Source organism: Chiloscyllium punctatum, chromosome 1 (assembly GCF_047496795.1).
Source record: "Chiloscyllium punctatum isolate Juve2018m chromosome 1, sChiPun1.3, whole genome shotgun sequence".
NCBI lineage: Eukaryota > Metazoa > Chordata > Chondrichthyes > Orectolobiformes > Hemiscylliidae > Chiloscyllium > Chiloscyllium punctatum.
Window position 1 is genome coordinate 56,395,387 of NC_092739.1, and position 16,422 is coordinate 56,411,808.

The window sequence follows — 16,422 nt, forward strand, 5'->3', positions numbered from 1 at the left end:
TTTTCTCTTTTCCAACTTTTTTTAAAAGGGAGAATAGTTGGGGATGTAAAGAATGAGTCACGGAAATACATTGCAGCTTGCGATCTGCATGGCAATACATTTATACGGTATTATGCAATTGCATCAATATGGTAAACAGTGAAGAAACAATTAAGAAAAGCTGCTGTATTTCACTGAAGCACACAAATATCATACAAGAGATGAACAAGTAGTAGAAATCAAGAAATATAACATCTATCAAGGCGAGAGATACCACTTGGAAGGGCAAATGCAGCAACATGGATAGAAGTTAATATTGTTAAATGTGACATATTCTAATTGGGAATCCCTGTCAACTGCCAGCTCACGTAAAGCTGAAGTGGAACAGAACCAGGAACAACCAAAAGAGACGGTAAAAATATTACCAATTCTAAAGTGACAATCTCTGTTAACTACCACAAGTGAACAGAATACAAAAGCAGGTGCTGCATTGCATTTAGTATGCAACAGCCAACCACAACTCAGCAGTGAACTGAAACCGGGTGAATACTTAGGTACCAGTGATTTTTTGATACAACAAGTTTTGACACTGTAATTAAAATCAAGGCCAAAGGTAATAATATAATCTTCTGAGACTAAATCAGTAAGGTTTCCAACTATGAAAAGAGTATTCAGGAGGATTAAGAAAGTTTTAGATCGTGCATCTGTTTAGAATTAACTACAGAGAGCACCCATGTCGCCTGGATTGAGAAACACAATCAGACTACAATGACAAACTTTGGTCAAAAAGTGTAAAAAAGGTCAAAGGAAAATGTTTTAAAGATATGCAGAGCTAAATTAAACTCGGGTCCCTTACCATACAAATGTCTTTTGAGAATAATTACAATGAATATGGAAGAGGTAAGATTTCAGACAGCCAGAGGCGGTGCAGTGGTTAGCACAGCTGCCTCACAGCATCAGGCACCTAGGTTCAATCTCACCCTTGGGCAATTGTCTGTGTGGTGTTTGCACATTCTCCCTGTGTCTGTGCGGGTTTGCTCTGGTTTCCTCCCACAGTCCAAAGATGTGCAGGTTGGTAGATTGGTCGTGCTAAATTGCCAATAGTGTTCAGGGATATGCAGGTTAAAGGGATTAGCCAAGGGGAATGCAGGGTTACAGGGATAAGGTAGGGCAGTGGGTCTCAGTGTGATGCTTTTTGGAGGTTTGGTGTGGACTCCATGGGCCGAATGGCCTGTTTTCACACTGTGGAGAGTCTTTGACCCTATATATAGAAAAAGTGCAGGCTGAGCAATATCAGATCAAATGTGTTTTTCAGACTTTGCATGCTGAGGTAGAAATCAAAAGACAGCTGGTTACCAATCCTATGCCAGTGGAAACAGTTTTTTTTCCCTTTATCATTATTCAAACCCATTCATAACCAGAAATTAAATTTTAAGATAAATCTCTCACAAATTATTCCCCTTATCCTTCATTTCTTAGACATTCATTGTATTCATGGATCTCTAATGACGATTGAATTGCTACCGAATAGGGCATGTTTTAAACTGCAAAAACTGATTTATTCAGTTTAATTGTCATGGATCTGATGAACAAAAACCTAATTATATGGCAATGTTGTGTTAAAAATGTACCCTTTTTTCCTAGGTCTCCTTGTAAGTTCTTTTCTTCCTGTAATTTTGATGGTCAAGGGAATAATTTGGTGTTAAGAATGACACTCTAAAATAAATTCTGCATTACCAATAAATTTGTGGGGCCTGGTCACCAGTAGTGTGGCTGAAGTTGACAACACAAAAGCTGACAAGTTTCACCACCATCATTAGAAGTTTATCGTTCTGCAGAAGATGGACAAGAACCGCAAAGCATAGAGAGGAGGTAAAGATTGAGACAGTATAGAACCATAGAGTCATAGAGAGGTACAGCATGGAAACAGACCCTTCGATCCAACCCATCCACACCGACCAGATATCCCAACCCAATCTAGTCCCACCTGTCAGCACCCGGCCCATATCCCTCCAAACCCTTCCTATTCATATACCCATCCAAATGCCTCTTAAATGTTGCAATTGTACCAGCCTCCACCACTTCCTCTGGAAGCTCATTCCATACACGCAGCACCTTCTGTGTGAAAAAGTTGCCCCTTAGGTCTCTTTTATATCTTCCCCCTCTCGCCCTAAACTTATGCCCTCTAGTCCTGGACTCCCCCACCCAAGGAAAAGACCCTCATAATTTTGTAAATCTCTTTAAGGTCACGCCTCAGCCTCTGATGCTCCAGGGAAAACAGCCCCAGCCTGTTCAGCCTCTCCTTATAGCTCAAATCCTCCAACATCCTTGTAAATATTTTCTAAACCCTTTCAAGTTTCACAACATCTTTCCGATAGAAAGCAGACCAGAATTCACGCAATATTTCAACAGTGGCCTAACCAATGACATGTACAGCCGCAACATTATCTCCCAACTCCTGTACTCAATACTCTGAGCAATAAAGGTATAGGAAATAAATGCTAGCCTTGCCGGTGACGCACACACCAAAGAATGATTAAAATGAAATGTGTTTGAGTTTTTTGAAGAAGTAACAAAGAGGATTGATGAGGCCAGAGTGGTAGATGTGATCTATATGGACTGCAGTAAGGCGTTCAACTAACCATGGGAGATTAGTTAGCCTTCTTCACTATTCTATCTACCTGCGATTCTACTTTCAAGGAGCTATGAACCTGCAGTCGAAGGTCTCTTTGTTCAGCAACACTCCCTAAGACCTTACCATTAAGTGTATAAGTCCTACTAAGATTTGCTTTCCCAAAATTCAGTACCTCACATTTATCTGAATTAAACTCCATCTGCCACTTCTCAGCCCATTGGCCCATCTGATCCAGATCCTGTTGTAATCTGAGGTAACCCTATTCGCTGTCCACTACACTTCCAATTTTGGTGTCATCTGCAAACTTACTAACTGTACCTCTTATGCTCGCATCCAAATCATTTATGTAAATGACAAAAGTAGAGGGCCCAGCACCGATCCTTATGGCACTCCACTGGTCACAGGCCTCCAGTCTGAAAAACAACCCTCCACCACCACCCTCTGTCTTCTACCTTTGAGCCAGTTCTGTGTCCAAATGGCTAGTTCTCACTGTATTCCATGAGATCTAACCCTGCTAATCAGTCTCCCATGGGGAACCTTGCGAACGCCTTACTGAAGTCCATATAGATCACATCTACTGCCCTGCCCTCATCAATCTTCTTTGTTACTTCTTCAAAAAATTCAATCAAGTTTGTGAGACATGATTTCCCACGCACAAAGCCATGTTGACTATCCCTAATCAATCCTTGCCTTTCCAAATACATGTACATCCTGTCCCTCAGGATTCCCTCCAACAACTTGCCTACCACCAAGTTCAGGCTCACCGGTCTATAGTTCCCTGGCTTGTCTTTACCGCCCTTCTTAAACAGTGGCACCACGTTTGCAAACCTCCAATCTTCCGGCACCTCACATGTGTCTATCGATGACACAAATATCTCAGCAAGTGGCCCAACAATCATTTCTCTAACTTCCCACAGAGTTCTCGGGTACACCTAATCAGGTCCTGGGGATTTATCCACCTTTAACCATTTCAAGACATCCAGCACTTCCTCCTCTGTAATCTGGACATTTTGCAAGATGTCACCATCTATTTCCCTACAGTCTATATCTTCCATATCCTTTTCCACAGTAAATACTGATGCAAAATATTCATTTAGTATCTCCCCTATTTTCTGTGGCTCCACACAAAGGCCGCCTTGCTGATCTTTGAGGGGCCCTATTCTGTCCCTAGTTACCCTTTTGTCCTTAATATATTTGTAAAAACCCTTTTGATTCTCTTTAATTGTATTTGCCACGTTATCTCATGTCCCCATTTTGCCCTCCTGATTTCCCTCTTAAGTATACTCCTACTTTCTTTATACTCTTCTAAGAATTCACTCAATCTATCCTGTCTATACCTGACATATGCTTCCTTCTTTTTCTTAACCAAACCCTCAATTTCTTTAGTCATCCAGCATTCCCTATACATACCATCCTTCCCTTTCACCCTGACAGGAATATACTTTGCTTTAATATTAATGAAAAGGAAATCCAACCTTGGTTCGGTGCATAAATTCACCCTAAAAGCTCAATAAGTCTGGAGTAACACTACATCACAAATAACATTTTCCTAATCATTTTTTATTTTAAATCCACTTTACATTACTATTAGGATGTAGACTCATGTATTAAAATAGAAACTTACTATTAGTTCTCTGTACTTTTTCTTTAGTGATTGATGGTGCTCGCGAAGCTGATTAGCCATTAGTTTGTACTGGTCTCGTTCTTGTTGGCACGTATCAAGCTCTTTGGAGAGGATCAATAGAGCTTCCTTCTTGCTCTCCAGCTTTCTTTTGCATATCAAATACTAAAACAAGGGAAATAATTAAAGTTAGACCAAACAATGATGTAAAACCACACAAATTTCAGATTTAGTTCTTTTTAAAGAGACAATTTATTTCTTCTTCAAATTTCTGCAAGTTTCTACCATCTATTGAAATTTTATGAAATATATATTAACATTTAAATAAGCAACTCAAATTTCCTTATGCAGCTACATTTGAGTGCTACATCAAATGACAATGACTTGTTTGCAACAGTCACATTACCACAGAAAACCTACAGACTTGAATTTTAATGAGAGCTTTTGCAGTATTTACCTACAAAACACCCTGAGTCAGAAAGTATCTGGATACATATGCACCTATAATTACTAGGATGCATCGCCTAATGCTACCACTGAACTTACTTATTGTGCACTTAACAGGAAGAAATGTTTGGGGAAATGTACTTTAATTTTAGGCTCATTACTGGGCTACCTGCCGACTAAGGAAGCGTTGAGGAGTAACACAATGACTAGGGCAATGGGAGAGATGAATGCTGAGAAATGTGAGGATTGCTTTCTTGAACAAATCAAACATTGCACCCAACTGTCACTCTTTGTAAGACGTGGTTGGGGTTCAGTTATATATATTTTAATGTTTACTGCTTTTTAGGATTGCCAAGGCACCTAGGCTAGCCTTCCCAACCTTCCTCCTAATTTCACATAACAGACATGACTCACCAGCACACTGATACATCTTATCAAGACCAGGCAGATGAACTGAACAGTTGCTTTCTATTTGTCTTCACTATAGAAAATACAAGTAACATCCCAAAGCCACAAAAAGTCAGCAAATGGAATGCAAGGTGGTCCTCAAGAAAATCACAATCACCAGAGAAGTGACATTGAATACATTGTAAGTGTTGGGGACTGACCAGTGCTCAGGACCTGATGGACTTCATCCTAGAGTCTGAAAAGAAGTAGCTAGTGAGATAGTTGAGACATTTGTTTTTATTTTCTGAAAGTTCCTTGATTTGCCAACTTGAATTGATTAGTTTGGAAGATAGTGAATGGAACTCCTTTCATCAAAAAAGGGAGGGAGACAGAAAGTAGGAAGAGAGAGGCCTGTTAGTTTAATACTGATCATAGGGAAAATGCTAGAAGCTTTTATTAAACAGATTTTAATGAGGGCACTTGGGTGAGATCAAGTTAATCAGGCAGAGTCAACATAGTTTTGTGAAAGGGAATACATGAACGACAAATCTATTAGAGTTCTATGAGGCGTTAACACATGCTTTGGATAAACAGGAGCCAATGGATGCATTGTACTTAAATTTCCAGATGATGTTTCATAAGCTGCTACATCAAAGATTACTGCAGAAAATAAAAACTCATGGTGTAGGCGGTATCATATTAGCATGGGCAGAAGATTGGCTGACTGACAGGCATTCTCACTTCAATCGGAATCAGTTGCAAACTTGGAAATATTACATTTGGTTCCCATGTCCAAATTGTTGACACATATTATAAGCAGCTGGTTGCCCCAAGTATAGGTCCTTGCTGTCCCAACCATTTGCACCTGTCAACGTAAACAAGACCTATTTGTTTTTACTTTCTTTTGACCTGTTAGCCAATTATTAATTCATGTGAGTACATTACCTTCTAAACCAGATGCTTTAAAATTGCCATCCAATCTCTTGAGCAGGACTTTATTAAAAGCCTTGTGAAAATCCAAACACTCTTCATCTATTGACTGCCTTTATTAATTTTGATAGTACCATCCACCAAATACTCCAAAAGGTTTGGAAAACATGATTTTCCATTCATAAACCTGTGCTGACTACATCCAATCAAATCATTTTTATCCAAGTATCCATTTATAACATCCTTTACAATGGATTCAAGCATTTTCTTGATTAATGGTATAGGTCTGATGGATTTGTATATCCCTGAATTTACCATTGCTCCCTTATTAACATTGGAATGATGTTTGCAAGTTTCTAAAATCATTCCAAAATCTATGGAATTTTGGAAATTGATTACTAAGCATCAACTACCTCTATAGCCACACTAGGATGTAAACTATCAGGTCCCAGAGACTGATTGACTTGCACTAATTTCTACATTACAAGTGTTTTACTATTAATATTTTCTTTTTCCTCCTTATTCTCCTTCATCATCTGATCTCTAATTCTGGGAGAATAAACAGAGACAAAGTAATAACTTCTCTACCATTTTTCTACTCACTTTTATAATTCTCTTGACCTTTTTGAAGAATCCATCTTCATCTTAGCCAAATGTTTCCTTTTCAAGCTTTTTCAGTTAAATTCTTGTTAAGTAAGGGGTTGAAAACTCATTCATAATAGGTAGAAATGTGGATTTGAGGTTACAATCAGATCAGTCATGATCTTACTGAATGATGGAGAGTCTACTCCTGCCCATGATCCATTATGTTTGCATGACCATGAATGCTGATGAAGTGGGAAAACCCTTTGTGGATGCACAACCCTCCTACATCAGTGCTTTTATAATGGTTGGTTTAAGACAGAAACCTTCCTGAAAGGTCAGGATCTGATCAATCTGGGATTTCCATGTTTTACATGTACCTTGTCTTTAAGAGGGTTCCCCTTTCACAACTCTATATACTGTGTGCATAAACATGTTCTGAATGCGCCTGGCAGTTATGTAAGGTGCACACATCAAAATCAGTTGCCGTAATAATCGCTTCATACCTTATAATAGGTTTTACTGTTTTAAATAAACGAACCCATAGACTTAATCAATCTATGGTGAGTGACTCACTGTTAGACCACTGTCATTAATATGGAACTCCACAGATTCAGCTGCAGTGGAAATCTTGTGCCAAGATTTCTTGGAATTTGCATCAAAATGTGAAGCATTTAGATGTACTGGTTTGAAGACAACTGCTTGTATAACATTGTGACTAGTGGAGTGGCACAAGAATTGGTGCTGGGTCTACTTTTCATCATTTTTATAAATGATTTGGATGTGAACATAAGAGGTACAGTTAATAAGTTTGCAGATGACACCAAAATTGGAGGTACAGCGGACAGCGAAGAAGATTACCTCAGATTACAACAGGATCTTGATCAGATGGGCTAATGGGCTGAGAAGTGGCAGATGGAGTTTAATTTAGATAAATGTGAGGTGCTGCATTTTGGGCAAGCAAATCTTAGCAGGACTTATACACTTAATGGTAAGGTCATGGAGAGTGTTGCTGAACAAAGAGACCTTGGAGTGCAAGTTCATAGCTCATTGAAAGTGGAGTCACAGGTAGATAGGATAGTGAAGGAGGCATTTGGTATGCTTTGTTTTATTGGTCAGAGTATTGAGTACAGGAGTTGGGAGGTCATGTTCCGCCTGTATAGGACATTGGTTAGGCCACCGTTGGAATATTGCATGCAATTCTGGTCTCACAACATCTTTCCAATAGGAAGGAAACTTGAAAGGGTTCAGAAAAGATTTACAAGGATGGTGCCAGGGTTGGAGGATTTCAGCTATAGGGAAAGGTTGAATAGGCTGGGGTTGTTTTCCCTGGAGCGTCGGAGGCTGACGGTGAACTTATAGAGGTTTACAAAATTATGAGGGGCATGGATAGGATAAATAGACAAGATCTTTTCCCTGGGATCGGGGAGTCCAGAACTAGAGGACATAGGTTTAGAGTGAGAGGGGAAAGATATAAAAGAGACCTATGGGGCAACTTTTTCATGCAGATGGTGGTACATGTATGGAATGAACTGCCAGAGGATGTGGTGGAGACTGGTACAATTGCAACATTTAAGAGGCATTTGGATGGGTATATGAATAGGCAGGATTTGGAGGGATATGGGCCGGGTGCTGGCAGGTAGGATTAGATTGGATTGGGATATCTGGTTGGCATGGACAAGTTGGACCAAAGGGTCTGTTTCCGTGCTGTACATCTCTACGACTTTATTTATTTACTGGATCTACTCGTGTAAAAGTCAAATTTTTTAGATTTTTTTTAAGTTTAAATTTATGGTGTCAGCTACTACATGGATAATACTTTTGAAGGACTAAGATTCATACTACAGTCCAAAACACTTTATCATTTGCAGAAGCTCAATTGATCTCTCAACAAATAAAAAAAAACATAATGAATTACTGTATTTCGATGGTGCACCATCCAGCACTTCCCTTAAAATCCAAAATTCCATCCTTATTGACTGTATTCCACGGGTGCTACAGGGGGTCTGAGCTCAGCTGAGCTGCACACAAAGAGAGGTTGTCACTTGACTGTGACCTGATGCATCTTAAACTTTTGCGCCAAATTATGAGAATTGTACATCAAAACACATAATGGCACAAAAAGAAATTTATTTCCTCGTCATAACATTTATGTACAGGATAATATCTTGCCTCAGAAAAGTTTGTCTGTTTTCTGTGAAGAATTAGGTTCGACTTTTACACAAGATATATGGAAAATTCCCTGATTTTTTGGCCAAAAGTAGAGGGCCGACTTTTACTCAAGTGTCTGTGGTAGATGTTTGCTTTTTTCAAGTGTTAGCCCCTTCACCAGGGAGGGTGCAGGAGAGGAGAAAAAGGCTTCACTAAATTAACTCTATGCAATGCCCTTGTACAGAAAAGGGCAACGATTTGAGATTTTACATTTCCAGCTGGCTATGTGAAAGTTGATAAATTCCTTTGTTTAATTTTACAATCTACATAATTTATGCATACTGCTTAAATGTTTTGCTAATTAAGTCTTCGTCCTGACTTCATAAACTGGGAGTGATTATATCACAATTGTGAAGTTATCATACACCAAATGGATGGAGAATGTTTGCAACCTTTCTCTACCTTTCACTGGTAGCAGAACAGTAACAATAGAATAATACTGGGGTTCAGAAAGATACTTGAAAACCGTTTAAGTTTCAAATTTGTGAAAATGGCAGAAGAGCTGCTTTGTAATCACTCTTGGATATCCATAATTCTTTATTCAAACACAGTAAAATATTCTGCTAAATGAACATCAATTTAGTTGACCAGTGACTGTAACAGAGTCTCATTACCATTTCTACATGGCTATAAAGTTAATTTAAATAGAAGACTAAGACAGCAGAAAAAAATCTATACTTACAAAGCTTGACTGACTAGATAATATACTATATGGTAATGCATGCAAGGTACTGAATAATTTCAATACTGCAATGGCGTTTCCTATAATATAGTTGTCACTCATTTGATCAATACTGCGTTATGCATTCACTTCTAACGTAGAGATGTGTAATAGACCTTCAATTATTTCATCTCATTACAACCTGAGGCAGCTTTTGTTTTATTCATTCATGAGATGTGGACAACAATGATTAAGCCAGCATCTGTAGCCCCTCTCTAGTTTCCCCTGAGATGATGCTAGTGTGCTTCTTGAACCACTGCAGTAGATATGGTGCAGCTACATCCACAACGTTGTTAAACAGGGAGCTCCAGGATTCTGACCCAGTGACAATGGAGGAATTGCAATAAGGTTCTCAATTAGGATGCTGAGGAGCTTGGATAGGAACTTGCAGGTTGTGGCATTACCATGTAGCTGCTGCCTCTATGTTTCTATGTGGCAGTGATCATGGGTTTGGAAGTTGCAGTTGAAAGAACCTTGGTGAATTGTTACACTGTCTCTTGTAGATGTGCAGATGGTACACCCTACTGTTGGAGGGAGTGAAGGTTGAAGGTTTTAAATTGGGTGCCAATGAAGAGGGCTGTTTTCTCACGGACGGTTGAATTTCTTGAGTGTTGTTGGAGCTGCACTCATCCAGACAAATGGGAAGTATTCCATCAGGCCCAGACTTGTACCTTATAGGTGGTGGACAGCCTCCGTGAGTCAGGAGTCGCTGCTGTATTCCTAGTCTTTGACCTGCTTTTGTAACCACTGCATTTACATGGATAGTCCATTTCAAATTCTGTTCAATGATAAGTCACAGGATGTGGACAATGGGAGATTCAGCAATGGTAATGCTATTGAATGTCAAGTAGAGATAGTTAGAATGTCTCCTATTGCAGTGAACACTGCAGGCAAATGAATGGCAAACATGGTCCATGCCACTTATTAGCCCAAGCCTGAATGTTTCCCATATCCTGCTGCAATTAAATAAAGACTACTTCAGTATCTGAGGAAGCTCATATGATGCTGAATATTGGTGCAATCGTCAATGAATATCCTCAGTTCTGACCTTATTGTGGAGGGAAAGTCATTGGTGAAGCAGCTGAAAATAATGGAGCTCAGTACACTACCAGGAGGAATTCCTACAGTGATAACATGGGACTGAGCAAACTGGCTTCTAAAAGCTAGGTTGACCGTTCATATTTAGGTATGCCTGATGCTGTTCCTAACATGCCCTTCTGCACTCTTGATGTACTTGGTACTTAGCCAGAGGTTTCTTTGCCCATGTTTGACCAGATGCCATGAATCTTTACAGAGTTCAGAGTCAATGTTGAATGTTCACAGAGCAACACCCCCCTCAACGCTATATAACTGAGGCACCTCCCCTTGTTGTTTTGTTCTATTGGTGGGACAGAACATACCCAGGGATGTTGATGGTGTTACTGACAAGCTCTTTCTTTATTCATCGCTGGGACAGCTCTCCAAATTTCCATGCGAGCCCCTAGATGTCAGTAAGTAGGGCAGTACAAGGTTGACAGGATTTGCCAGAGTGTCATTTCCGGTGCCTTGGTCGATGCCAGTAGTCTGTCAGATTTTATTCCTTTTAATATCAAATCAGTCACTGAGCATTTATGACTACTGTGTATTAAAATAACTTTAAATCAACTGAAAGTTATTTTTCTGGGGTTACTAAGAGATTCAGTGACATCGGTTATTTTATCTAATTTTGCTCTTCCTGATGCAACGATGTATCATCTGGAAATTTCCCTCCAACTGAGAGATCCTGCTGAATTCATGGGACATCTTTAAATCCAACTGTTATTTCTTCCATCAATGAGTCACCACCAACACGATCACTCCTCTCCAAAGAAGCAAATAAATTCTACCTCATTGTTTTTAATGCCATATCAAATAAAACAAAGCTTAAATTTCAAATTACAAATGCCCAACCAAACAAATAAATCAGGACTGTAAGTAGGCCATTTAGCTCCTTCAGCCTGTTCTGCCATTCAATAAGATCATGGCTGATCTGACTGTAAACTCAAATCTATATTCTCATCTAACCCAGATAACTGTCACCCTCTTGCTGAACAAAAACCCATCCGTTTCTGTTTAAAAAATATGCAAGGACTCTCATTCCACTACATTTTCAGAAAGACTCAAAACCATCAAAGAGAAAACAAATCACCTTACCTCTATTTTAATCCCTGACTGGTAAACAGTGACCCCTAGTTTTAGACTGTCCCATAAGAGAAAACATTCTCTCCACATGTATTCTGACAACAACCCTCAGGACCCTATCCATTTCAATCAAGTCACCTATTATATTTCTAAACTCCAGCAAATACAAGCATAGCCTGACCAGGTTTTCCTCATAAGACAACCCACCAAATCCAAGTACTGGTGTAGTAAACCTTCTCTGAACTGCTTCCAATGCATTTATATCTTGGATCACTGGGGTATGTTTAGCGGTAAGGATAAATTATACAAGAGGGATGGGTTGCATCTTAATAGGTGGGGGACCAGCATTCTGGCAAATAGGTTTAAACTAAATAGGGGGGGGAGGGGACAAACTGAAAGTTTAAAAAGGAAGTTGAAGGGAAAGTTAGAACAAGAGAAGTCAAGAAAGACAACGGAATCAATGGAGCAGAAACCTCAAAAAAGGATCATGCCATAAGGTCAAGTGAAACAGGGATTGTGAAATAGGAAGGGTGAGGGGAGTAACAAATTAAAAATATTATACATGAATGCACGAAGCATTAGAAATAAGGTGGATGAGCTTGAGGCTCATTTGGAAATTGGCAGTTACGATGTTGTGGGGATAACTGAGACGAGTCTTCATGTGGACAGAGCCTGGGAAATGAATATTCAAGGCTATATGTGGTATCGTAAGGACAGACTGACAAGCAGAGGTGGTGGGGTGGCCCTGTTGGTAAGGAATGATATTCAGTCCCTTGCACGGGAGGACCTAGAATCAGGGGATGTAGAGTCAGTATGGATAGAGCTGAGAAATTCTAAGGGTAGAAAGACCCTAATGGAAGTTATCTACAGGCCCCCAAACAGTAGCCTGAATCTAGTGTGTAAGTTGAACAAGGAGCTGAAATTGGCCTGTCGCAAAGATATTACTACAGTTGTTATGGGGGATTTCAACATGCAGGTAGACTGGGAGAATCAAGATAGTACTGGACCCCAAGAAAGGGAGGCTGTGGAGTGTCTCCGAGATGGATTCTTAGAACAGCTTGTGCTGGAGCCTCCCAGGGAGAAGGCAATTCTGGATCTGGTGTCGTGCAACGAACTGGATTTGATCAGGGACCTCGAAGTAAAGGAGTCATTAGGAGGTAGTGACCACAATTCAATCAGCTTTAATCTGCAGTTTGAAAGGGAGAGGGTAGAATCGGAAGTGACAATATTTCAGTTGAATAAGGGGAACTATGGAGCTATGAGGGAGGAGCTGGCCAAAGGTCAATGGGGTAAAAACAATGACTGCAGATGCTGGAAACCAGATTCTGGATTAATGGAGCTGGAAGAGCACAGCAGTTCAGGCAGCATCCAAGTAGCTTCGAAATCAACGTTTCGGATAAAAGCCCTTCATCAGGAATAAGATGAAGGGCTTTTGCCCGAAACAACGATTTCGAAGCTACTTGGATGCTGCCTGAACTGCTGTGCTCTTCCAGCACCACTAATCCAGAACAAAGTTCAATGGGCAATACCTTAGCAGGGATGGCAGTGGAGCAACAATGGCAGGTATTTCTGGGTATGATGCAGGATCAGTTCATTCCAAAAAGGAAGAAAGATCCTAAGGGGAGGCAGGGGTGGCCGTGGCTGACGAGGGAAGTTAAGGACCATATAAAGACAAAAGGGAAAAAGTATAACATAGCAAAGATGAGTGGGAAATCGGAGGACTGGGAAGCTTTTAAAGAACAACAGAGGATAACTAAAAAGGAAATACGCAAAGAAAAAATAAGGTACAAAGGTAAACTGGCCAAAAATACAAAGGAGGAGAGTAAAGTTTTTTTTAGGTATGTGAAAAGAAAAAAAATGGTTAAGACTAAAATTGGGCCCTTGAAGACAGAAATGGGTGAATTTATTACAGGGAACAAAGAAATGGCAGAAGAGTTAAATTGATACTTTAGATCTGTCTTCACTGGGGAAGACATGAGCAATCTCCCAGATGTAATAGTGGCTGAAGGACCTGAACTGAAGGGAATTTATATTAGGCAGGAAACGGTATTGGAGAGCTGAAGGCTGATAAGTCCCCAGGACCTGATGGTCTCCATCCCAGGGTACTGAAGGAGGTGGCTCTAGAAATCGTGGATGCATTGGTGATCATTTTCCAATGTTCTATAGATTCAGGATCAGTTCCTGCGGATTGGAGGGTGGCTAATGTTGTCCCACTTTTTAAGAAAGGAGGGAGAGAGAAAACAGAGAATTATAGACCAGTTAGTCTGACCTCAGTGGTGGGAAAAATGCTGGAGTCAATTATAAAGGACGAAATTACGGCATACCTGGATAGCAGTAACAGGATAGGTCAGAGTCAGCATGGATTCATGAAGGGAAATCATGCTTGACTAATCTTCTGGAATTTTTTTGAGGATGTAACTCTGAAGATGAACAAGGGAGATCCAGTGGATGTAGTATACCTGGACTTTCAGAAAGCCTTTGATAAAGTCCCACATAGGAGGTTAGTGAGCAAAATTAGGGTGCATGGTATTAGGGGCAAAATACTGACATGGATTGAAAATTGGTTGGCTGACAGGAAACAAAGAGTAGTGATAAACAGCTCCCTTTTGGAATGGCAGGCGGTGACCAGTGGTGTGCTACAAGGATCAGTGCTGGCACCGCAGCTTTTTACAATGTACATTAATGATATAGATGAAGGTATTAAAAGGAATATTAGCAAATTTGCTGATGACACAAAGCTGGGTGGCAGGGTGAAATGTGAGGAGGATGTTAGAAGAATACAGGGTAACCTGGACAGGTTAGGTGAATGGACGGATGCATGGCAGATGCAGTTTAATGTGGATAAATGTGTGGTCATCCACTTTGGTGTCAAGAACAGGAAGGCAGATTACTACCTAAATGGAGTCAAGTTAGGTAAAGGGGCAGTACAACGAGATCTAGGTGTTCTTGTACATCAGTCAATGAAAGCAAGCATGCAGGTACAGCAGGCAGTGAAGAAAGCTAATAGCATGCTGGCCTTCATAAGAAGAGGAATTGAGTAGAGAAGCAAAGATGTCCTTCTGCGACTGTGCAGGACCCTGGTGAGACTGCACCTGGAATATTGTGAACAATTTTGGTCTCAAAATTTGAGGAAAGACATTCTGGCTATCGATGGAGTGCAGCATAGGTTCACGAGGTCAATTCCCAGAATGGCGGGACTATCTTACGCTGAAAGATTGGAGCGACTAGACTTGTATACGCTTGAACTTAGAAGGCTGAGAGGGGATCTGATTGAGACATATATGATTATTAAAGGTTTGGACACTCTGGAGGCAGGAAGCATGTTTCTGCTGATGGGTGAGTCCCGAACCAGAGGACACAGTTTAAAAATAAGGAGTAGGCCACTTAGAACAGAGTTGAGGAGAAACTTCTTCACCCAGAGAGTGGTGAGTGTATGAATGCTCTGCCCCAGAAGGCTGTGGAGGCCATGTCTCTGGATACTTTCAAGAAAGAGTTGGATGGAACTCTTAAGGATAGTGGAATCAAGGGTTATGTGGATAAGGCAGGAACAGGATACTGATTGAGAATGATCAGCCATGATCATAATGAATGGTGGTGCTGACTCGAAGGGCAGAATGGCCTACTCCTGCCCCATTGTCTATTGTCTATATCCTTTCTTAAATAAAGGTGACCAATACTGTTCATGCTACTCCAAATGCAATCTTACCAGTGTGCTATATAACTGAAGCATTTTAACTGAAAATCTGCACTGTTGTATTGAATTCTCCTTACAAAAATTGATAACATTCCATTAGCTTTCCAAACTACTTGCTGTTTCAGCATGCTACCCTTTTGCAATTTGGGCATACTGACACCTCAGATTCCTCTGCAGCTCAGAGCTCTACATCTGTCATTATTTAGATAATATGCTTCATTTTTATTCTAAGGATAACTCGACCCTAAAGGTTTACTCTGATTTCTCTCCATAGTACCCAATGAATATAGTTCGCCGATTTATCTGCAACAAACCCAAACAAGCAGATAAATCAGCGAACTGTATTCATTGGGTACAAGCAAACAAAAACACATCCAGAAACCCTAGCCACTCTCCCCTACATCAAAGACATCTCAGAAATGATTGCCAGACTACTCAGACCCCTTGGCACCATGGTAGCCCACAATCCCACCAACACACTAAAACAGCAGCTAATGAACTTGAAAGACCCTAAACAGACAACAAGCAAAACTAATGTCATTTACAAAATACCGTGCAAGAACTGTAACAAACACTACATTGGACAAACAGGCAGAAAACTAGCCACCAGGATACATGAACACCAACTAGCCACAAGACAACATGACCCTCTCTCACTAGTATCCTTACATACAGATAACGTAGGACATCACTTCGACTGGGACAATATATCTATCTTAGGACAAGCCAAACAGAGACACGCATGAGAATTCCTGGAAGCATGGCATTCCAACTGGAACTCTATCAACGAACACATCAAGTTAGACCCCATCTACCACCCCCTGAGAAAAAGAACAGGAAATGACATCACCACAGGAAATGACATCACCAACTCAAAGAAACCCAAACATATCAACAGAAAGCAGAAATCATGTATAGTGCTTCGCCTGAGGCCCACTGAAGATGTTACCTAGTATGGTGATGAAACATCTGGAAATGAACCTTCCAGCTCAGCAAGCAAACCTACATCCAGAACCTCAACCTGAGCCACAAACCTTCTCAAAACTCGCTAATCA

The 16,422-nt window shown here is 40.4% G+C and overlaps 1 protein-coding gene across 4 annotated transcripts in view; it reads right to left on the reverse strand.

The window, feature by feature from the left end:
- ccdc149a (coiled-coil domain containing 149a) overlaps positions 1–16,422 on the reverse strand; it is a 133,459-nt gene that overhangs the window by 103,121 nt on the left and 13,916 nt on the right. For all 4 annotated transcript variants that reach the window (XM_072563972.1, XM_072563971.1, XM_072563970.1 and 1 more), the window contains exon 2: positions 4,239–4,400. In XM_072563972.1, coding sequence (XP_072420073.1) covers positions 4,239–4,400 — 162 coding nt within the window. The remainder of the gene's footprint in view (positions 1–4,238; positions 4,401–16,422) is intronic.